Genomic DNA, 23915 nt, shown 5'->3' with positions numbered 1-23915 from the left:
CCCCACCCTGAGTCTCGCCCTACCTTGGGTTCCTCACTCCATTCCGCATTCATCTAATTCTGTTTCAATAAACTGTTAATCTTGAGCGAAGGTGTGGTCTCTTACTAGTGAAATGGACAATAAAGTTTATCTCTCAATATTGGTCCTTGATCAATATTTGGACAAACACACAGGGGTGAAGACACGTCAGAGATTTAACGAGCAAACAACCAACGTTTACTGTAACTTCTGCATCCTCATCAGATCTGTATCAAACGCAATCAAACAAATGTTTGGTCATTTTTGTTTTTTCAGGCTTCGTACGCACATAAAGAACAACTGTGCTGTGCTCTGTCTGTGTTTCATGGCCGCCCCAATGCTTTTCCAATGGAAGTCACGTGGTTTGACCAAACATTTGTGTTTGATTGCTGGTGGTGTTCTGCCCCATCCCCCCTCATAAAACAAAAATGTTTGGTCAAACCATGTGACTTGGTCAAACCATGTGAATGAGGCCTGAGGCCTCATTCACACGTATCACATGTATCAAACTTCGTTCCACACCACCTAATCCCCACAACCCATGATCATTGTTGCTGCGTTATGGCCGGGATTTTATTATTGTAAACTGACTGCCGGTGTGCCAAAGACAAATTTTCATTTTATGTCAAATTTAATGGACAATAAAGTTTATTTCTCAATATTGGACCTTGATCAATATTTGGACAAACACACAGGGCAGTGAAGACACGTCACTTATAGAACTAACCCGGAGAGAGGCAGTGGAGTTCACGGAACGTTTTTTAAATATTTAACGAGCAAACAACCAACGTTTACTGTAACTTCTGCATCCGCATCAGATCGGTCTTTTTTTCCTCCAGGTTAAGGTTCAAGGTTCAAGGTTTCTTTATTTTGTCTCCCAAGGGAGAAATTTGTCTTGGACCCCAAGGACCCGTCCTGCAGCATACAAATACAAAACAATACAGTACAATACAAAACAATACACAATACAAGACAACAAAGACACACGGTGACCCGTACAACATTAAAAAGAAAAGAAAACACACACCAACATACCTAGTGCAAAAGAAGAAGAACATCACCTCATAACCTTTGACCCCTACCCTGTCTGCTCTCTGCAAGGACTCTGTTAAGGAGTGTGATTGACAGAGGGACAAAGGAATGCTTGTACCTATTATATACAGGTATATATAGGTTAGCCATTTTATTTGATCAGACACTGTTCAGATTTGTAGCTATCTACGATTTATTGCTAAGTTGATAGCATCGTTTCATAAACTACCCCTTCTGAAAGGGTCACAACTGCACAAAAGAGTATGTCTTTACTCAAACTGTCTAAATAATATAACCCAAGTGTCTTTTATACTTTTATTGTCGTTTAACAAACATACATTCAAACACATGAACTATTTATCTAGGATTGGTTTAAGGGTTAGTTTTAACCCAGTTTAGGTTAGACGTTTAGTTAGTTTTAACTAGTTAGTTAGGTTCGTTTAGTTTCGTTTAGGTAAAAAACCTGTACAGATAAGACAGACATACACATAGCATTCGTCAATTACAGGCAGGTTACAACACATGGATAACACATTATTCATTGATTATTAATAGTTTGCATTATGTATCAATAATTACCATTGGTCTAATGTGAGTTGTTGTTCATCATGTCCATGTGGTTACATGAGGTGTGGATCCTTCGTAGTTGGTTTGAATCTGACTGGTAGAGCCCCACGCAGGGTTTATAAAATCTCTGTTCAGTGGAGCCCACCCTGTGGGCGGTTCCGTACCAACTTGGCATCATTGGCTGCTTAGCACATTGTAACAGCCTTTCTATTGGTTGAAAGACCAGGAAGTATTACAACTACATGTGCTTTGGCCGGCTAGTAGAACTGGTTTACAGTGGCTCTGGTTACACAACTGCTGTTTGCTGATTTCAGCTATTCACCGGCAGTTTGCCCCCTTTATCAGCTCCCCCGTTGTGTGTGAGGCCTATTTGAGGAAGTTTCTCCGGCTTGCTTCATTATGGCAGTCCTTTGTCTGACTACTCCAAGTCTATACATTCAATCCATATTACTGCTACATTACAATAATTAGACATTCAATGGATAATTACACTGAGGAGTTTTAGTAGACAAATATTGGTACATACAATAGTTACAAGCACTGACATTCTCTTAGAGGGAGACGGAGGTGTCACATTTCACACCTTCCTGTTAACTTGCTTTGCCAGCAGTAATGGTGACCTCTTGTCGGGTCAACTCTAGTATAGTACCTATTTAATATTGAACAATATCAATATCATGGATATTTCCACACCCCCCGCAAGAACCTATTCATAAACTTATTGAAGGGGTTCTTCAAACACTCATTTCGTTTATAAAGGGTTTGGTTTTCGACACATTGATTATCTGCCGAGGGGGGGGGGGGGGGGTTTGATAAACACAAAGCCATTTTCACCTGGTTGAAAGCCAGGAGGAAAATGGGAACTATGAAATTCTAGCTTCCATAATCACCCCTGAATCAAATGACATTTCAGCTTGCTTGGAATCAGAGGCTGGAATAGACATTGACTTTGGAGTAGTTATACTATGATTAGCTTAACATGCCTTTGAACTGACTGGTTAAGGAATTATAATATTGTTCTTTGTTTTATCTTTTCAGAATTAGTTACTCATTCTAAGGTTCCTGTTTGTTTCCTTACTTGTAATTCTGTTTAATTTGATTCCACTTTGTTCAAACAAATACCTTGACTTGTGATATCTTCGTGGATCACTACTTAATTTGTTACATTTTAGAAGCAGGTTGGTTCCTGCCATTTATTACCCCTCATAAACTTGCTTGGTCCTGAGCAGATTGGAGATAAGATTTCACAAGGGTTCTGGTTTACTTTACTGTCTTTTTCGTAAAAGCCCTTGGATTTTGTGTGTTTAGTAACTAATGTGTAATTTAGCATGGCACTTCACTGGCCTGCAAACTTAACAAAGTCATCACATTTCAAACATTGATACATTTGCCCCTGTCATTGACATGGGCTGTTGTTCGTGTGCGTGGCAACTAGGTTGTGTTACAATTCACACCTTCCCATCCTGGCTTTTTCCTTGCTGGAAAGGAAGCGTTAACATTATTTTATACCACACATTAATTTACCATTTTACCCTAGTTATGAGTTACTTTATACTCTCTGGTTTGTACTCGTTAACCGGGGAATGTTTATGTATTCTGTAATGTTAACTTGTAATACAATTCACAATCACACAACTGTTTAAAACACAATTTCCCATTGTCTTTTACTGACATTTTGCAATGGGTCCCACTGGAGGCCCCCCTCCCTGTGTTAGGGGGGGGGGGGGATGTGTGTGTGTGTGTGTGTGTGTGTGTGTGCGCGTGCTCCCCCAATTGTCAACATTCTTCCTGGCGGCCATCTTTTTTGGGCCTGCTGGTGGGGGGGGGGGATTGGTGCGCGTCCTGGCCCCCCTCTCTGTGTTAGGGGGGGGGGGGGGGGGGAGGCATGTGTGTGTGTGCGTTCGTCATTCATGACGTAATTCGCAGACATTGCACAATTTCATCTTAACTTTCCCTCTGCCATCGGTGCCATCGGCAGGTTTTATTGTGACCTTACCGATGGCTGCAGGGCTTGTGATGGAGAGCGCTGCTTTGCAAAGCTTTCCCCAGCTTCCACGTGGTTTGGCTGTGGGCGGTCCCCCCAGCTGACCACCTTTACCCTCGCCGGACGGGAGGGGATACGTTGTGGTGGTCGCTGTTGTGGGGTGGACTACTGCAGTGGTTGCTGGCATGGGTAGGCATAGCAGGGCGATCGTCGCAGACTCCGCCCTGGTGAAACTCAAGGGCTTATGCCTTGACAGGGTGGATTCTGTGGGTGTCAGGCCGCTGCTTGCACTGGTGGAGGACGGTTTCGTCTCACCTAGGTCTGCCGCTTTGATGTCCTCTCGCCCTCGCGAGGTGAGGGATTGCTGTGGCGTGTGCTGTGTCTCGTTTCCCACGTCGGACACTGGGCCTTGTGCCGTGTCCAGTCGCTCCTTGGTGACTGTCGCTTGCACGGCTGGAGAGGGCGTGGATGGTTCCGCGTGGTCACCGCAGGTCTCATGCTCCTCCGGTGCTGCTGACCTGGCGTAGTCTTCTGGTAGGACACAGCAGGTTCCCTGCCGTTCTGGTGCCCCGTTGGGAGCCTGGTTGACCTCCGCTGACGTAGTGGCGGGCCCCCCTGGGGCTCGCTGGGTGACGTCATCTGTTGGGGTGAGAGGGCGGTCAGGCGTCTGTCGCCTTCCGTCCGTTTCCTCCCCCGCTGGTCCGGAGGTGACGTCTCCGGTGTCGTCTTCCTTGACCCCGCTGACCTCCTGGATCCTTTGTGTTAGTAGGTCTACTTTTATTAGCCCTATCTGGCCTATTTCTGGTGCGGCTTGCAGGTTAAGCCTGTCTCTCGCTAGAACAAGCTTTTTATAGTCAGAGAGCATTTGAATTGACCTTTTCGGACTTATTAAGGATTTGGTGTCCTGTAATATTAAATTCAAAACGTTGAGAGCTTTCTCTAACTCTGTTGATGCCATTGGTCCGGAACAAAGCAATACATACGCTCTGTCAATTAACTGGGCCCATTCTGGCCTTAGTTTTACCCAGACGGCAGTTACCAATAACTGCCTCATGTCATGGTATTTCTTTACACAGACCTGAAGGTCATCTTCCATTTGCAAAGAATATTCTGTTAAACCAGTTTCTTTTAACATTTCGGAATAATCTGTAGAAGTGTCCACTACATTCTCGAAAGCCGTTTTAAGATTAACAAATGCATTTGCTTTTCTGATGACGGCAGTATTTTGTGACAGACACCCTTCACATTCAGTTGCTAAATAATCAAATATTGAGAGTGCCTGCTCGCCTTTAACTTTTAACTCGTTGATTAATAAATCAGCCATCTTTGCATCACCTATCAAATTTATTATTTGAATCTCTGGGATCTTAGCAAGTGCTATTATTATCACGGTTTTATAGTTTTATAGCATTGACACCGGGGATTTAGCCAGTTTAGCGTTTACAGTATTTTTGTTTCTGTTACGGTTCTGGTCTAATGTAAGCTAGGTATTTATAGTTAAAAGTGGTTTCACATTCATTGCTAATAAAACCTGCCTCCCTTATCACTCAATTAGTTTTAGCCTGGTGGTTAGTGCTGTCCTAGCTCCATTTATTCCCAAGCCTATTGCATGTGCCTCTTGTGGCTGCAATTAGCATTTGGGCTGTTTTATGACTTCCCCCCACCCCTTGCTGATAGCAGGAGTGAGAGTGGCCTCTATATTGAGCCCTGTTGTTTACCAAACTCTACCCTCCCCCGCACTTAAGGCTAGGATGGAGAGTCTTCTAGAGAGTAGAGGCAAGTTGCCATTTTGCCCTGTTGCCTATTTACTCTGCCCTTCCCCCGCTCATGGCTAGGTAGAAGTGTTTCAGTAAGTTAGCTGGGCATGGTGGCCATTTTTAAGATGCCATTATGCCCTGTCTGCCTGTTTACTCTGCCCTTCCCCCGCTCATGGCTAGGTTGGAGTATTTCAGAGTAGAATCTTTGGCAGACAATAGGCTAATGGTTTTTAGCACATTAGCTTTACCCTGGCGGCCATTTTTATCCTTGGTGAAAAGCAAGGAAATAAAATGGGAACCATTTGATTCCTATAATCACCCCTGGATCAAATGACATTCAGCTTGCTTGGAATCAGAGGCTGGAAAGACATTGACTCTGGAGCAGTTATTAAAACCCAGAACTCGGATCACATTGTCGCCTGTTATTAGGTTAGCAACTATTTAGCTTTACAGTAACGCTTTATATCCTACAGTCTGCTGGCTTCTTCCTCGAGCTCTGCCTAAACCTGGATTTGTAGCTATGTACTGTTTTACGCTGGAGTTACTTTGATTGTACATTTTACAAGGCCTGTGGTTAGTACATCAGGCTATTTACCATCTATGCTTGAGACTTTGCGTCTGAAGCTGTGGCGTCTATTAACCGTGCTTTGAACTTTCCGTCACAAGGCTACTGGTTTAAAATTGTTAGTAAAGTTACCGCGATTAAGTTGATAATTGCACACTAACCTTGCTCATTTGGAGCGTTTGTTTTAGTAAAGTTACCGCAATTAAGTTGATAATTGCACACTATGGTTTTTTACTGTTCAGATTTGTAGCTATCTACGATTTATTGCTAAGTTGATAGCATCGTTTCATAAACTACCCCTTCTGAAAGGGTCACAACTGCACAAAAGAGTATGTCTTTACTCAAACTGTCTAAATAATATAACCCAAGTGTCTTTTATACTTTTATTGTCGTTTAACAAACATACATTCAAACACATGAACTATTTATCTAGGATTGGTTTAAGGGTTAGTTTTAACCCAGTTTAGGTTAGACGTTTAGTTAGTTTTAACTAGTTAGTTAGGTTCGTTTAGTTTCGTTTAGGTAAAAAACCTGTACAGATAAGACAGAGATACACATAGCATTCGTCAATTACAGGCAGGTTACAACACATGGATAACACATTATTCATTGATTATTAATAGTTTGCATTATGTATCAATAATTACCATTGGTCTAATGTGAGTTGTTGTTCATCATGTCCATGTGGTTACATGAGGTGTGGATCCTTCGTAGTTGGTTTGAATCTGACTGGTAGAGCCCCACGCAGGGTTTATAAAATCTCTGTTCAGTGGAGCCCACCCTGTGGGCGGTTCCGTACCAACTTGGCATCATTGGCTGCTTAGCACATTGTAACAGCCTTTCTATTGGTTGAAAGACCAGGAAGTATTACAACTACATGTGCTTTGGCCGGCTAGTAGAACTGGTTTACAGTGGCTCTGGTTACACAACTGCTGTTTGCTGATTTCAGCTATTCACCGGCAGTTTGCCCCCTTTATCAGCTCCCCCGTTGTGTGTGAGGCCTATTTGAGGAAGTTTCTCCGGCTTGCTTCATTATGGCAGTCCTTTGTCTGACTACTCCAAGTCTATACATTCAATCCATATTACTGCTACATTACAATAATTAGACATTCAATGGATAATTACACTGAGGAGTTTTAGTAGACAAATATTGGTACATACAATAGTTACAAGCACTGACATTCTCTTAGAGGGAGACGGAGGTGTCACATTTCACACCTTCCTGTTAACTTGCTTTGCCAGCAGTAATGGTGACCTCTTGTCGGGTCAACTCTAGTATAGTACCTATTTAATATTGAACAATATCAATATCATGGATATTTCCACAGACACACCCCCCTCCTATGTAAGCCATTCAATTGAAGAAAACAGTCCCTCCTTCTGACTGCTGTTGAACTTCAAATGAATGGAGACACCATCCATGCTGCATGCATGGACTTGTGGACGCAATGTTGCATTACAAAAAATATTAACATAATATTGCCTGACTTTTGTCTTTTCTGTGTGCAGTGCACAGAAGTCTGAGTAGACATGAAAATGGCATACAGTATACAGTTGGAGGCCATCGATATTGTCCTTTTCTTTTTGCTGAGGTTTGCGTGATCTGCGCCACCGAGTGGCGCGCTACGAGCTTGTAGGTCTGTATTTTTGAAAAATCGTGAAAATATTTATTTCAGAAAACTGGAGGATTTAGAAGGATTTTTTAAAATTTTGAGGTCAGGCCTAAATGGGTCAAATGATAAGGGACAATATCGGTGGCACCCAACTGTACGTGTTTTAAAGGGGACAGAGGTCATTCGTTTTTCCCCCATTCCATTTGTCCCTTTGTCTTTCTGTTAACAGAGGAACAGAGGAAAGACTACGCAGGCTCAGAATCATCTGGGAAGCATGAAGGTTGCACAGAGAATTCCATGGCAGTCCAGCTGGTTGTTCTCATACAGTATGTTGTTTGGACCCATAGCCACTAGGCCCCAGTGCAAGCAGGGCTACAAACAATGAGGATCTTGTACTGACCAAGTCACACACCAGTCTTAACGGCTGACTGTTTGAGAGACCCTGCAACAAAATGAAGCATCTTTGTCAGCTCGGCTCTAAAAACTGGAATGAAATCTCACATTTCTGAAACCAATTTTGCATTTACTTTATTCACTCCTTATCAAAGTCGGATTTTTGCCTCTCAAGTTACATGAGATTTTGTGGCGTGTCGGCTTTGTGGGCAAGCGTGCGTGTGTGTGTGTGTGTGTGTGTGTGTGTGTGTGTGTGTGTGTGTGTTCTCTCAGTGGGTCTAAAGTTTCATCAGTGAACTTTTCCACCAGATGCCCCTGCACCACCCTAGCTATCAGCCTCAAGAAAATACTAAACTATTGCTTTAGGGCTAACCCTAAACAGTATGCCTAACAGTGGTCTCTGTGTGGCCACTATCTTGATTAAGAGTCTAAATTTCAGCCATAATGATTAATCACATTAGGCTATGTTTCTGGAAAGTTATTAATGTCCCGTGGTAGAATGTGGTAGTGATCAAATATCAGTGCTTTGGCCTTCACTAAATACCCTGCCCGCCCCTCGCTTTGTGCCAAGTTCCAAAACCGTACAGCTGTATTTTTGAAAGGGCAGTTACAGAACATTTATAATTACGCTGGCAGCATGCTTTATAAACAAGTCACTGAACTCAGGTCATGGGAACACAGCTGAGCTGCTACTGTACAGTACGTACTGTAAGCTTCATTCAATTTGAATACTGTTTATTGAGATGTCTACACAGGTGATACAATTTACACTCAATTATCTGAAGTCCTGAAGTGCTTAGCGCTGCACTTTAGTCCTTTAGTCCAGCTTTGTGCTGCTCCGATGCTGTACCGACCGACTTGTGTTTATCAAGTAGTAAACAGGTAGATAGATAATGCAAGTTCAGGAGTGAAAATCAGGAGTTTTTTAAGGTAACTCCTGGTACGGTTTTTAAGGTAGACCACACCAATGCAACTCATTGCAACTTAATGAGTTGCATTGGTGTGTTTTAACTTAAAAAAGGTTTTGTCCCAACCTGACCCTTTGGTGTGGTTTGGGCTTAATTACTCTCACTCTCCATTTCTCTCTCCTCTTTAAGAGTGCACATCAACACCCTAGTTTTGGTCCAATTGCATTGGTTACCATTGAAATACAGATATATATTATACATAATAATATTCTAAATGGACTAGCCAGCATTTCATACATAAATACATCTCCGATCTGCTACTATAACTACACTTTCTGGCCCCATATTACTTAGGTCATCCGCTCAGCAACTCCTTTCAGTTCCTCAAACACGACTCAAAATCAAAGGTTTCCGGGCATTTTCTGCCAGTGTCTTTTATGTCACTCATCCCACATTATGTCCTGCCTCACTACCACACAACAGACAATTTGAAATCAACTCTAAAGACTCACCTTTTTCCCATAATCGGCTTTAATCAGTTTGTTTTGTTTCGTTTCTCCTTTAAAACATTGCCACTGTGTTTCTGATTTCATAATTCTGGGATTGTGTGATTTCTGTGTTTATTGCAGTGCTATATACTGTAAGTACATGCTTCATTCTTTTTGCACATTCCATTCACACGTTACTAAATCGTTGAACCTTCATCTGTTCGGTGTGGCATACAGTATATTGAGGTTTTTGATTGATTTTATTAACAGTTTGCAGAATTACAGTACATTTCAAGCACAAACTCAATACAAAGGCTGTTAACTGTGAGTGGACGACCCAATTAAGCATTACACTTGTTTACAACAGGGTCCACCATGTTCAATTCATCAAAAAGGTGAAAGATAATAAACTCTTCCCAACTGTCAAAAGCTGTTAAGTCTCTTGCCACTTGACTTACACCAGAGACATTCCTGTTGAACTACAGTGAGAATGCTGTCTTCAACAACATTCTTATTATTGTTGCCTGCCACCTCTACCTCCAGTTTACCTGGGCCAGAGTAGAACCGGATGTGCTATATATAGCCACCAGTCAAATATTGGACATATTATTTGCCCGTCTCCGTCTGTAGACAATTGAATTAACAGATCAGCCATAAAGAAAAAAATCACACCCGTGTGAACTGAGTGGTGTAAGGTCTTATATAGACTGATCAGCTGTGGTCTGACGTAATGTCTGACGTAATGAAATCACACCCGTGTGAACTGGGTGACCATAGCAACCATGCTCATTTTTTGAGCACAGACAGACAGACAGACACGTAAACTAACAAAGCCAGTTGTAGGAGTGGTTTACACCACTCAAAAGAGTGGTGTGATGTTACATTATCGAAGCGTGTCATGTAGGGCTGTCCCCGACTAAGGATATTATTGTGACCGTCTGTAGGTCGCATTTACTATGAAAACCTGTATTTCCCGTTGGTTCGTTCGTTTCGTCACCCATGCCTCCATATATGGTCACGCCTTGTGACATCATGACTCCATATATGGTCACGCCTCATGACATCACGCTTCCATATATGGTCACGCCTTGTGACATCTTGCCCCCATATATGGTCACGCCTCATGACATCATGCCCCCATATATGGTCACGCCTCGTGACATCACGTGACATCATGGAGACCCTTAGATCTCCATATGTTGTCAGTCCATTAAGTCGTGTTGCGGCCGCAACATACATATTAATAAGCTCTGTTGTTTCAGTGCGACTTTGCCCTTTAGGGGCAAGGTCGCTTCTCGCGTCTTACTGGTATAGTCAAATCTGAGTCGCCAAATGTTGCCTATAGGCAACTACAGACTGATTGCATAACATAAAAAATGTTATGCAATTGAGGATCATTCAATTTGGGCTGTGGGGGGTGCTTAATGTCTGATTTAACATATACTTGCTTGGTTTCTCCCAATAAATCATGATATACTGTACATCCTTTTTCCCCCTCCAAACTATTTGATAATTAATATAACAAATAATTAGGCCTAAAAAATCGACTAATCGACTAAGAGATTGGTAGTCGACAAACCTCCTTCGATCAGTTAGTCGACTAAGGTAAGGCCGTCTAACAATATGACATTTCTGCTCTGCTGTGGTTGGAGATGCCCTTTTAATTCAAAGTTCCATGTCCACAGCACTTGGTAACCCTACTGGTACTATTAGTGGATTAAGCACAAGTCAATCAAGCAAAACCATCTGCTAGCAGCACTCATATGGGCGAGACACCCATTATTCCTCAGAGATGGAATATGAAATATGAGCGTAATTAGATGGGAGAGGCAGACTCATGTCTCATGATGGAAACATCACAAATGATGTCATCAGCCCCTGCATGACAACAGCCAGGGAGGGAGAGTGGCAGCAGCTTAGATAGGGTAGAGTAGAGAGGCCATCTGGTAATCAGAGGGTTGCTGGTTCTACCCCTGCACACCCAGTCCAAGTGTCCATGAGCAAGACACTTAGGGCAGTATTATGCGTGTCTTAAAGGACTACTTCACCACTTTTCAACCTATCTTCATATAATAGGTCATCACTAATAATCATGAAAAAATGGCGCAATGTTTTTCTACTCGGGCTGTGGGCAGTTCAGAAACCGTCTTCCAGTGACATCATCGATGGGGAATACAAGCTAATAAAAACTGCAGGCTTTCTAGTCCTGAAAAGTCGCAATGCGAAAATGGAAGCCATCGTTCTCATGATAATGAAAATCTAAAGATTTTTGTACAAAAATCTTGTTTAAAAAAAAATCTTCCTAATGATGATATCACTGGAAGACTAGGGACTTCAAATGGCCGGTGTCAGTCTGAACTTAAGGCAGGAGCGAAGAGAGAGGTTGTGTACAGAGGGCTCCGGTGAGAGCGGATTACAAGAGAGGATTGTGACAGTGCAGAGGGGACTTGATCCACGGTTCCCACGCCAAGCTATCGAGTCAGGAACGGGTACCAGAGGTTACTGCACGCCAGACACAGACGGACCCAGGCGTATCGAACCGACGCAGGACCTCCAATTGCCATGGTTGGTTGCGTCTTGACAGCTTCCACTTCTTTGGGAAGGCTGATCGTTCAAGGCTGCCGTAGCTGAATCATCTGCGGTGATGGATGTTGTGGAAGCCACCCCGTCAACAGCGCCAAGGGGCGCAGCGATCAGCTCTTCCCAAGGGTGGAACTATCCAGGGATGGGTGGAGCATCCGTTGGCATAGAAGTGATGCTATTACATCTGGCAGATGTGCTTACCTCTGGGTCTTCAGACTCTTCACTGTATAGTGGAAGGGTGGTAGGCGTATGGGCTGGCCATCGATTCTCTGGTTCAGATAGGAAAGGTGGTCCAACACCCGGACTGGGTAAATCAAGGCCATTATGTGGTGTGACCTTTACCAACTCTAACTTGGCCATGGGTCCATGGTCATCTGATGGCTGCGCATTGAAGGGTAGAGGGCCGGGCACTGCACTCTCAGCCACCTGTTTGCCAACGTCCGTTGGTTGGTTGATGCCTGCCGGAGTGTTCCTCTCCAGGAGAGATGAAATGAGCTGGGCTTCTTCTAATCTCTGTCTGGCATGTTGTAGGCGGCGCTGTTGTGACAGGTGCTTTGCAAGGTGCACCCAGGCAACAACCCACAAGGCGGGTTGTTGCCTGGGTGTCTGCCTACCTACTTATAGCCTTCCACACCTGTGCGTGGCCAGTGAACAAGCTGCCATTCACTCAAGCTTGATTGGATTGACTGGCTGTGGCTCAGGGGTAGAGTGCCTGGATGGTAACCGTAAGGTTGCCAGTTCGAACCCGGGCTCCCCCAGAGTTACTGTCGAAGTGTCCTTGAGCAAGACACTGAACCCCTAATTGCTCCCAATGCGCTAGTTGGTGCCTTGCATGGTTTCCGCTGCCATCGGTGTATGAATGTGTGTGTGAATGGGTGAATGTAATAATGTAATCTCTGTAAAGCGCCTTGGATAAAGGCGCTATATAAATGCACCATTTACCATTTTTTACCTTTCCATGAGCCTTTTGACAACTCACTTGTATGCACCTGTCTACGGCCACATCTTAGCTTAGGATAAACGTATATGGAACAGTTGAATTGCCGGTAGCTTTCTTGTGTGTTACAGTACAGCTGTAGCTTGGCCTCTGACGGCCAAGCTACACCAGGCTTTTCTCGCGCGTTTACCCTAAACGCGCGGCCCGCGCATGCATTTTTTAAAATAGGACTGGACCTAAATTCAACACACACGTTTAGGGTAAACGCGCGCGTTTTGTGCGAGAAAAGCCTGGTGTAGCTTGGCCGTGACACACCCCGCACTTCTGACACAAATGATGAATGAACGTTCTTAAGGCATTTATAGTTATTTTTGTTGTTTTCTTTGGTCAATTGTTTATTTTAGGATTAGGGTTTTAGCTTTTCTATTAAATATTGTGTTTTTACGGCCATATAGAGTGCCTACTGTCTTAGATAAATAAAAGATCACTTGATATTGTAACCCCCTATAAAAACCGTTTCCGCCTTCCGTCTTCCTGGTACTGCAATGCTCTTTTACCTGGTATAAATCACAAACCTTGTGCAGTCCTTCTGTATTTAATGAGGAGTTAAAAGGAGTTCTATTCAAATCAAGTGGCGTAGTCAGCAGTATCAAAGCAGTTTTATTGACTTACACAGTAGTATGCACCTTGCACTTTTATACAGTGCGCCCGAATATATATGAATGTTTTTCTCAAGAGCCCATTGGAGCAAACCTGTGTGCGGACTCTCTTCTCTTCACTTTCTCAAGAGTTGAACAGTAATTTGTTTTAGGTTCCATGTGACTCATTCGGCCACCGGTCACACTCTCAATAAAGGTTTATACTATCTTCTTATCTTAAATAAACACCTGCTCCTAGTTCTTGGAACATGATGAGTCCTCATGTGTCCCTGGAGATGTTGTCAGGAAATGTCCAGTATGAGGCCTATTTCCGTGTGTGTGTGTGTGTGTGTGTGTGTGTGTGTGCGTGCGTGCGTGCGTGCGTGTGTGTGAGAGAGGGAGTAAAATTGTTTTGTCACTCAAACAGTACTATAGGATTCCAATGAAATATTCCAATAAGTTCTATTAAATCCTGTAGAGGATAAGTATAGCTAACAGGTACAGTAACAGGTATATATTGTATTTGTATTGATCTGAAATAACAATGTGTTTATTTTTCTTTGTGTATACCTGTGCTTCTTCTTTCTCTCCCCTAAAATGAAATAAAAAAATATATAAAAAATGTAAATACCCCCAGGCTGACTTGGGCATCGGCAGCTTGTTGTGTTAACATAGACAACAGACAGAAGGTCTCCCCCCTGCTGTGTATAAGCAAAAGGCTGCAGTGAAGATGAGGGCCCTATTCCACTTGCATAATAGAGGGTATGCGCATGCTTAAAGTGAATGGCAAATCGAGTGGCAAAGCAACAGTGAGTTTAATTGTTTAATGTTGTTTAATGCAATCAGACTTTTCTGTTTGGATGCATGGGCTGTCAAGGCCAGCAAGTAGTTTTTTGCCACTCAGTAGGCATTCCTGCATAACTTCCGGGTTTGATGATGATGTCACGGGCATACTCTCTATTATACACAGTATACACACAGTTTGGAAATACTAACTGTATTACCAAAGATCAGCTGTTTAAAGTAATGCCTTTGTTCCCATTCAGGAAGCGAGAAAAAACACCCGGCTGAGCCCGTTTGTAAAGTAGGCTATTAACATGTATATTCCATTTGTATTTAGAAACAGAGTCTAAAAGACTGAACGGTGGCACTGGCACTAGAGGGACACCACCAGTTGGCTCTCCAAAATATCCTCCAAGTAGCATGAATGCTCTCAACGCATTTCATGCAATCTGCCCATTCCATTTTGAGATAACGTTTGTGTGCTCATCCTGTTCTCATCTCATCCTAGTGTTCATCCTATGGGGTCGACAATGAAGTTGCACTCAATTAGAGATGGATGAGGCTGATTAGGCACTATGCCATGCAGGCACCTGGAACTGGAAGTGAGGGGAAAGAAGTGCACCACCTATGTACACATTGCGCTGTGACACAACACATGCGGAAAAACAGAGATAGTTTGGTTTAGGATTAGGAAGGCCTATAAGCTTAAATGGGTTAATTCAATGTTCCCTGTCCACAACACTTGGTAACTCTACTGGTAGAGCTCAAAACCCTGATGCTAGGCAGGAGCGTCTGGAGGGCAGCGATTCAGGAGTCCCGAGTTGGCATTGTTGAATAGTTTGCACTCTCGCATTGCATCGCATGGAAGGTGCACTTTAAAGGTTGTGGCAATCCTGCCAGTAGGTCTGCCTGTCAGACATCTCTGGGTGGTCAGCTTTGGATGTACAGTATACACATCTGACCTCAAAACAAAAAAACAAAAATAAATGTAAATGAATGTCATGAAACCTTTAAACATTTCATGACATTCATTTTCATTTATTTTTCGTTTTTCTTTTAGGTTTTATGACCTCAATTACACCCAAAAAACCTGAACTTTGAACATTCAGTGGATTTGTCTCTGGGTTTTGGAAGCCTTTTGAGCTGCAATGAAAACAGGCAAAACAGTGACATCTGCTGGCAAATCCCATTGACATATATGGGATTTGCAGGCTGTGGCAACACAAACAGCAGGAAAATCAGAGCACTTGTTTGAGTCAGGAAACCCCAGAGCACAGAAAATCTACTGAATGTTCAAAATTCTGTTTTTTTTAGCAATTGAGCTCAGAAAACCTAAAAACCTGTTGAGCTGACATCCCTCATCGACATCCTTCCCCACCCATCCTTCCTGTTCTGCTATTCCATATGTTGATCTGACCTCATCAAACCCTATACACTCAAGACACGCTTCATATATGGCCAGTACAGAATTCATTCAATTCCATGCCAAAGTGCCAGCGCTCGCCCAGCCGTCACCCAGCCGAAATTAATTATCAATTATCTAAATACTGAGCAACTTAAAAACTGTCTGGGGTGTTCACATTAGCCTGAGTAGTAGACGATAAAATGAGCAGTTTTTTAAAAAGTGAAATATCCCTTTAAATGTTATATAATGTCTTAAATTACTACTGTGCTCTGTACTGTATGCAGGGGTCCCCGGAACATCCAGATCCCCCTATGGAACGTGTCCGCCGTCCAGGGTGCCGGCCGGTTCTGGTGAGCCGCCCCGCGTCCGAAACGGTTGAGAAATGACAGTTACCGCGGGTCCCCGGGACATCCAGATCCCCAGGAACGCGCCCAGGGCCGGTCCGGTTCCGGCGAGCTGCCGCACGTCCGAAACGGTCGAGAAATGACAGAGTTACCATGTGGGGGTCCCCGGGGGGTCCGTGTAGGGGTCCCTGGAACATCCAGCCCCAGGAACGGCCCTTGAGGGCTCGTACTGTAGTGTACTCTAGTCTGTGACACTTTACTCTGTGCTGTACTCTATACTGGCCTGTCTGGCCATTTAGGTGTTGCATCTTTCCGTGCTCAGACATACATATTACAGACACAGAGACATATGAACGGACACACATAGCATGATAGCTTGGAGTGGAGGCACCGCTCAAAAATAAAACCGGACATTCTGCATGCATAATGAGTAGGCAGGCAGGTTAGTTAGTAGGCTAGTAGTAGGCCTACCGGTAACAAGACAACTCACCCTTTTTGCAAGTGAGTTGTCCGGACATCTCACCCTGAAAGTCCGGACAACTCACCAGACATCTCACCCCGGTGAGATGTCTTCACTTTCGGGGGTTAGCTATGTTCACTTTCGGGCACTTTCGGGGTGAGTTGTCTTCACTTTCGGGGTGAGTTGTCTGACTGAATATACACCCTTTGAGCTCTTTTATATACTTTACTGAATATTTCACAAGAATACTTTACTGAATATTTCACAAGAATATAACACAAGAAAGTGAGAAGTCAGAAAGTGAAGACAACTCACCGGGGTGAGTTGTCCAGTATTCGGCCTATGTACATTTACATTTGGTAGTCCGATTCGTTCGTAGGCCTATATTTTGATATAGGCCCCAATATGTTTGTACTTACTCCAGTCAAGTAGCCTACATTTTAATAGGCTACTCAACGGATACTGTTCTGACTCCATATAGACTTGAGACTAGTATTTCGACGTGTCATGTGCGTCAAAGTCACATCACAATATGCACATGTGCATGCAGAGTCACGTTTCGTGCAAGAAAAAAGGTAATGCAATAGACACCGACCTCTGCTGTCACATTATTCGATGGGTCACCACATTGAGCGTAACGTAGGATCTCGTGGGATAGAGAGCGCTACGCCGCTACCAAGCAACGCCCCGGCAGAGCAGAGCAGAGCACAGCTGCTCCGCATGCAGAGTGCAGACACACTGCAGGCGTGGATAGAGACAGAGAGAGGCGATCTAATGATCGCCTCTACTACCTTCTACCTCTATCGACCACTTTATCAATAGACTTACAGAAAAACAGGACCTTCTTCTGCACCACTAAACATTGTTAACGGTAAGGACACTTTTCTTTATAACACAGTTTAATGGGATACAATCTGGTTTAGGCTAATCTGCCAGGAGTGTTCCAATTAGGCTCATTTGGAAAGGTGTCTAGGTGACGATGACGACAATTAATTTATCCTGTAGCCTATAATGATCTACATAATGTCAGTCTATTTCTTACTTAATATTGCTATACGGCCGGGATTAACTTCAACAAAATACACCTATATGCCTACTGTGTCAAATATTTAAAAAATAAATTATGTCGCAATTCACATTCATGGCGAGAGAGAACCATATAAAGTTGTTGTCTGTAACGGCATATAAATGGAAAATTACAATAGAGATCATGTAGCCTATATAGTTCCCGTTTTCTACAGACATGCAGCTCCGCGAAAGTTGAATTTGAGCTTGGAGCCATGTATGTAGGTAGCCTATAAGCCTAGGCGTCCAATAATGCAATCAGAATTACACTAATAATATTGTTGTGATTTCTGTTGACCATGTGTGGTGAGTGATGTACGCTTGAGTTGAGTCGCGTGCGCGCAGAACAAGATTACACCAGGCGGAACTACCAAGTTATTTTATTGCACAAACAAATACCAATACTATAGCCTACACATGGCGTGACGTGACCAGAACAGAAGATGGACAAGAACAGAAAGTAGTTGTCAGTTGATTTTGTCATGGAGTCACTTGAGTTTATAGCCTATTGATTCAACACATAGGCATATAGCCAATATACGGGTCAATCCGATAAAGGTCAGTCCCATAATCATAATTATAATTAATAACAAATAGCCCAATGTGAGTAATGCCCGGTCACGCATGTGGCTGGATCTCGTTAAGAATAGGCGAAGTGTGGCTATTATTTCAAATGACGATTGCAGAACTGGTTTGTGTGTGAATGATCAAACGCTCAAGAGTATAGGGGAGTAGGCAACGTATGAAATCCGATTTGACATTTTAGACGCCCATGCATGCGGTTTCCTACACGCATAGAATATACACCCACAGATGTCATCGTCGCCACTCCTAAACTTTTTTTTTTTTTTTAAGGAAAAAAATAAGTAATTTGGCATTCAATTCAATTTAATGTAGGTTATTTATAACCAATATCAACCATCTTATAAGTCTATAAGATGGTTATAATAATAATAATAATAATAAACATCACCACAACTTTACATGAGATCCAAATTTGTGTTATTTTTTCCCCCAGATATATCATATACAGAAGCAGAATAGGCTACAGAAAATGTAATTGAAAATACAATAGTGAAACATTCCATGGCAAGCAGAAAACAGCCTGCATGGTGGGTGAAACCAAATTGCCTTTGTGATGTCAATTTGATTGTGTGTGTGTGTGTGTGTGGGTGTGTGTGTGTGTGTGTGTGTCAGTGGGTGCATCATGCGTGCGCGCGTGCATACAGTGTATATACATATACACTTTGTCACATTTTGGCTGTCAACATTAGGCCTACAGTGGGATGGGGACTGGGAGTGGCTGCATGCTGGAGATGTGTGACGCAGTCAGATGTGTGTAATCATAATGTGTATGAAAGTTCAACGTCATCTGACATCTGACAGTGTGGCATACAGCTCTGCTCCACAGTGCTTTATTTATTTAAAAAAAACCCACTGGCATTCGTATCAGACACAACATTTAGGCCTGCATGGTTGGCCTTCATCAGGTGACAAAATCAAATAAGGGACCCTTACAGTATTTATATGGTTTGTGGGTCACGTCACGTGAAAACAAGGCAGGTAATAATTGTTACAAACATCCATTCTGTGAAAATTATAGAAAAGAACCACCACATAACAAACAAGTGTTTAATAGTAAGTGTGGCATACACACACACACACAAGTGTAAAGTAACACCTTACTCTGTCTAATCCTACTGTACACACTAGATATAATGCCAATTTTCCTCCCCAGACGTGAATGCATCATTTGATTTGTTGCCACCCTCCCATTGGCTCCGATTCCACGCACGCACGCACGCGCGCGCACACACACACGCGCACACACACACACACAAAATCTTAACACACTGTTTGTTCAGGTGATAAAGGTGAAAGCCATGCTGTTAAACAAGTCCGCACTGTAAAATACCATAACTTCCTCGCAGTCTGTTTGGACAAACACGTCTACCTCAGAAGAGCTGTCTGTCAAAACATTAACCTGTTAAACCCGGGAAAGCATCTGTGGAAGCACTTTAACGATTATTTTATACTTTGGATATTCAAAAAATAGCAGATCTACAAGCTCACAGCGCGTCACTTTATGCTGCACTGCATGTTTGTAGATATGATTTGAAAATGTGTGCAAAAAAAGGATCCCTGGAACAATGGAACAACATATTTTGAGATGGGGTACACACCTCACTAATGACGAAATAGCAATTAAGCCTCTCATTGTACCTCCTTCAGCAGCATACCTGTATTACTAGACCAACTAGAAAACCGGGTGGCACAGTACTGCCTTCACTGGCAGATACTGATTTTTAGTCCTATACTTAAAGACAGAGACTACTTTGTGCGGCCTGTAGGTAATTACAAACATGAGAAGAAAACAGGACACCAACAGCCACATTAAGATAATGACAAATTTAAAAGTCAGCATACCACTCATATACATACTCACTTCAAGGGAAAGGCTCGTTCAACTCAAGGACAGTCTGTGAGTGTTCAGGCGTATGCTGGGTGCAGATTTAGAAAATAAATAGAAGGGGAATAAAATCTGCACCCTCAGTAATAGTAGTAGGCGCGTTTCGGCGCACAGGCCTTCGTCAGAGTAGGAATTTTCTACATTTCTAAATTCCTACACGGATGAAGGCCTGCGCGCCGAAACGTGTCTGTTTGGTTTGACTGCGGTTCCTACAACATTATTAAACTAGAAAAAGTGCTCCTCGGGGCACAGGTCTCCACCAGGGCAGGTCAGGTTGTGGCCTTCTGGTGGCGCTATAATAGGCTCCTCGGGGCACAGGTCTCCACCAGGCAGGTCAGGTTGTGGCCTCCTGGTGGCGCTATAATAGGCTCCTCGGGGCACAGGTCTCCACCAGGGCAGGTCAGGTTGTGGCCTTCTGGTGGTGCTATAATAGGCTCCTCGGGGCACAGGTCTCCACCAGGGCAGGTCAGGTTGTGGCCTCCTGGTGGCGCTATAATAGGCCAATGTGAAAAGGGTGCCATTTCTTCTTACGCCTTGGATTTGATGATTTGAGGCATTTTGTTCCAAAAATGTATTTTGCAAAACTCCACCTGTTGGTGGCGCTATAACAGGCCAATGTGAAAAGGGTGGGATATATTCCTCAGCCTAGTAGGAAAGTCTGTGAAAGATTTCACGTAAATTGCACACTGCGTTCATGATTTGAGGCTTTTTGTTCAAAACGGGCCAATCCTGCAAACTTTGAAAGCCAATGTTAGCCAATTAGGATGGAATATGAAATATCGGACAGATCTGTCTTGAACATATGACTATAGATACTGTGTAACGATTTGCCGGAGTTTTGGACAGAATCTGGAGGAGTAATATATTTTAAAAAGTGTTTTACAAGTCGGCCTCCTGGTGGCGCTCTGGAAAATTTGGGGCAGAGGTTCATCGTTGGCATCTAGGGAGTGTGTGTGCAAAATTTGGCACCGACTGGGTTAACAGTGCCGGAGATTAGCTGTACACAGACGGACAGACACACACACAGACGGAGGGCAAAACATACTCTCTCCCCATGCCTTCGGCCTGGTGGAGACAAATATCAAGGACTACCTTGACTGCAATGCTCAGTTGTTGAACACTTGTGTAATGTTTGACATTATTTTGTGTATTATATCTTGTAAGACCAGACAGACACACTGATACCCTTATATGGTATGTGTTTGTCACTTTGAATTGCCTACCCAAAGCCAGGTTTGTATTGAAACAGCTAACACTGTTGATCAAACAAGAGAATGTCATACAGTGAATGGCTGTTAGTAAACTGGTATTTACGTGTACACAGTACCGCACTTTTACATTGCAAATTGAACATACAATGTCAAAGCACAGTACATGCTGTACAAAGCTGCATTACGTGGCTGCAGTGCGAACAGTTATGAGTGTTATTGGGTTGATGAGTGGAATGCCTTCATGTGTCAAGTCAACCGCATATGGAAAAGTATCTGCGATCTCTGATCGCAAGATTAATTATTTATTTTGGCGGAACAGCCTTTTTCTGTGGTGAGTGTGGTGTTTGTCATGCTGCATTGAGAACATTGTTTTGTCTGTCCCATTGCAGAGTGTCGAGGATGAGATGGAAGCTGGGTTGCAGGGTGGAGCGCCTAGCCTTGGTGCTGCTGGGGGCGTTGTGCTTGATCCTCCTTTTCAAGAAAGAAGACACCGTCCAGGTTGTCCACCGGCATCTTGCCAAGTATGTCCAGGTGGAGACGGGAGGAGTGACAGCCGCTCCGACAAGGACGGAAGCTGACAACAGAACGGCAGCCGTCCATAGTACCTCCTCTCAAGTTCAACCTTCCTGGCCAACCTGCGAGAGGAACACGTCCATGGCAGACAACGTGTCAGGCTTCGCCGCTCTTCCTGCACACATCCAAGACTTCCTGTACTACCGCCACTGCCGTCACTTCCCACTGCTGCTGGACGTCCCTAACAAATGCGGGGGGGCAGAACGATCCGGGGATGTGTTCTTCTTTCTCGCCATTAAGAGCTCTCCGTGGAACTACGAGCGACGCGAGGTCCTGCGTAAGACCTGGGGAGAGGAGAGGATAGAGAGGGGCAAGCAGATCCGTAGGCTGTTCCTCGTGGGAACAGCGGGCAGTGGGTATGAGCACAAGAGGCTGAATAGGATGCTAGAACTGGAACAACACGAGCACGGGGACATCTTGCAGTGGGACTTCAACGACTCCTTCTTCAACCTCACTCTGAAGCAGGTCCTCTTCCTGGAGTGGATGGACAGGAACTGTCCACACGCCCACTTCCTCCTCAACGGGGACGACGACATCTTCGCCAACACGGACAACATGGTGGAGTACCTCCTGAGCACCGTGAATGACAAGGAGGGCAGCAGCCAGCACCTCTTTGTTGGACACCTAATCCAATACGTGGGTCCCATCCGGATACCAGCGAGCAAATACTACATCCCTGTTCAGGTGCAGGAGTCGGAATCGTACCCTCCGTATTGTGGCGGTGGGGGGTTCCTCCTGTCAGGATATACGGCCTCGGTCATATACAACATGTCCAAGAGCATTATCCTGCTCCCCATTGACGATGTGTACATGGGAATGTGTTTGGCCAAAGCAAGTCTCAAACCAAATTCCCATATGGGTGTTAAGACTGCAGGACTAGCCGTCCCCCGACGAAGTCAAGATCCATTACACCCCTGCTTTTACAGGGAGACTTTATTGGTACACAGGTTCATGCCGCCTATGATATATGTCATGTGGCACGAAGCACACGACCATAACATAAAATGTGGGACGGATTTCTCCTTTTAGGTATGCCTTAGTCTAACATGGTCGGACCCACTGTTTTAGAAAAAGTAGAAAAAGTCAGGTAAGCCTCTGATTGGCTGGGCTTTAACGGATGTCTGTTGGTCGGCTGTGGCTCAGGAGGTAGAGCAGGTCGTCCAATGATCCATGGGTCGGCGGTTCGAATCCCGGCTCCTCCTGTCTACATGTCGAAGTGTCCTTGGGCAAGACACTGAACCCCAAATTGCTCCCGATGTGCTGGTTGGTACCTTGCATGGCTTCCGCTGCAATCGGTGTATGAATGTGTGTGTGAATGGGTGAATGTAATGCACAATCTATGTAAAGCGCCTTGGATAAAGGCGCTATATAAATGCACCATTTACCATTTACCATTTGGTCTAAAGAGGCCTGTGGTTGGTCAATTCATACAGTATGTCTATCACACTGTCTTTTTGGTCCTTAACCACTCTTCAATGGTTGTGCCCAGACGTTAGATGCCTATCTAATCATCTGTCTACTGCAAAACCAGTTGTTCCTGAAATGTAAATGATGACATGCAGGGGTCCTTTAGGGGGTTCCAGGGGTCCTTTAGGGGGTTCCAGGGGCCCCCAGCTTGATAGTTAGGAACCACATGGATGGTCACTATAGACTGCTAACATCCAAAACAGTCGGTTGAACAGACATTAGCTAACACGTTTTCCAATATCACAGGTTCAAATCCTACCGTGTGTCCTTTTTAAAAAAATGTTCTTTTTACTTTTTTACTCATGTGTCACAATGGTTAGGGAGGTTAGGGTTAGGCATAGTGTTTTGTGGGGTTAAAACCCATAGGGTGTGGGTTAGGGTTTTGTCAACATGCGATTTGTCAACATGTCACAATCTGACGTGTAGGGCCAGTAATAGACCTGTAAAATATGACTGGATGAACTAGGGGCCTCTGAAATTAATAATTTCTAGAATTACTTCTGTAGTGAAGGGTATGGTACTGAGGGGAGGCACTTACACTTACTTATCCTTGAACCATGAGCTGTGTGTGTGTGTGTGTGTGTGTGTGTGTGTGTGTGTGTGTGTGTGTGTGTGTGTGTGTGTGTGCGCGCGTGCGCGCGTGCGTGCGTGCGT

The 23915-nt window shown here is 43.9% G+C and overlaps 1 protein-coding gene across 1 annotated transcript; it reads left to right on the top strand.

Moving 5' to 3' along the window:
- The first annotated feature begins 17282 nt into the window (after positions 1-17282).
- LOC306926612 (N-acetyllactosaminide beta-1,3-N-acetylglucosaminyltransferase 3-like) lies at positions 17283-22903 on the top strand. Its single transcript, XM_079505966.1, has 2 exons — positions 17283-17346; positions 21611-22903. The coding sequence occupies exon 2, from the start codon at positions 21621-21623 to the stop codon at positions 22821-22823; it is 1203 nt and encodes a 400-aa protein (XP_079362092.1). The 5' UTR covers positions 17283-17346; positions 21611-21620; the 3' UTR covers positions 22824-22903.
- Positions 22904-23915: the final 1012 nt, after the last annotated feature.

Source organism: Electrona antarctica (assembly GCF_951216825.1).
Source record: "Electrona antarctica genome assembly, chromosome: 7".
In the NCBI taxonomy this organism is placed as follows: Eukaryota; Metazoa; Chordata; class Actinopteri; order Myctophiformes; family Myctophidae; genus Electrona; species Electrona antarctica.
Note: the sequence above shows the minus strand (reverse complement) of the source record. Positions and strands in the feature narration are given on the sequence as shown.

Coding starts and splice junctions, on each gene's coding strand:
- LOC306926612 (XM_079505966.1), top strand. CDS start 21,621: ATGAGATGGAAGCTGGGTTGCAGGGTGGAGCGCCTAGCCTTGGTGCTG.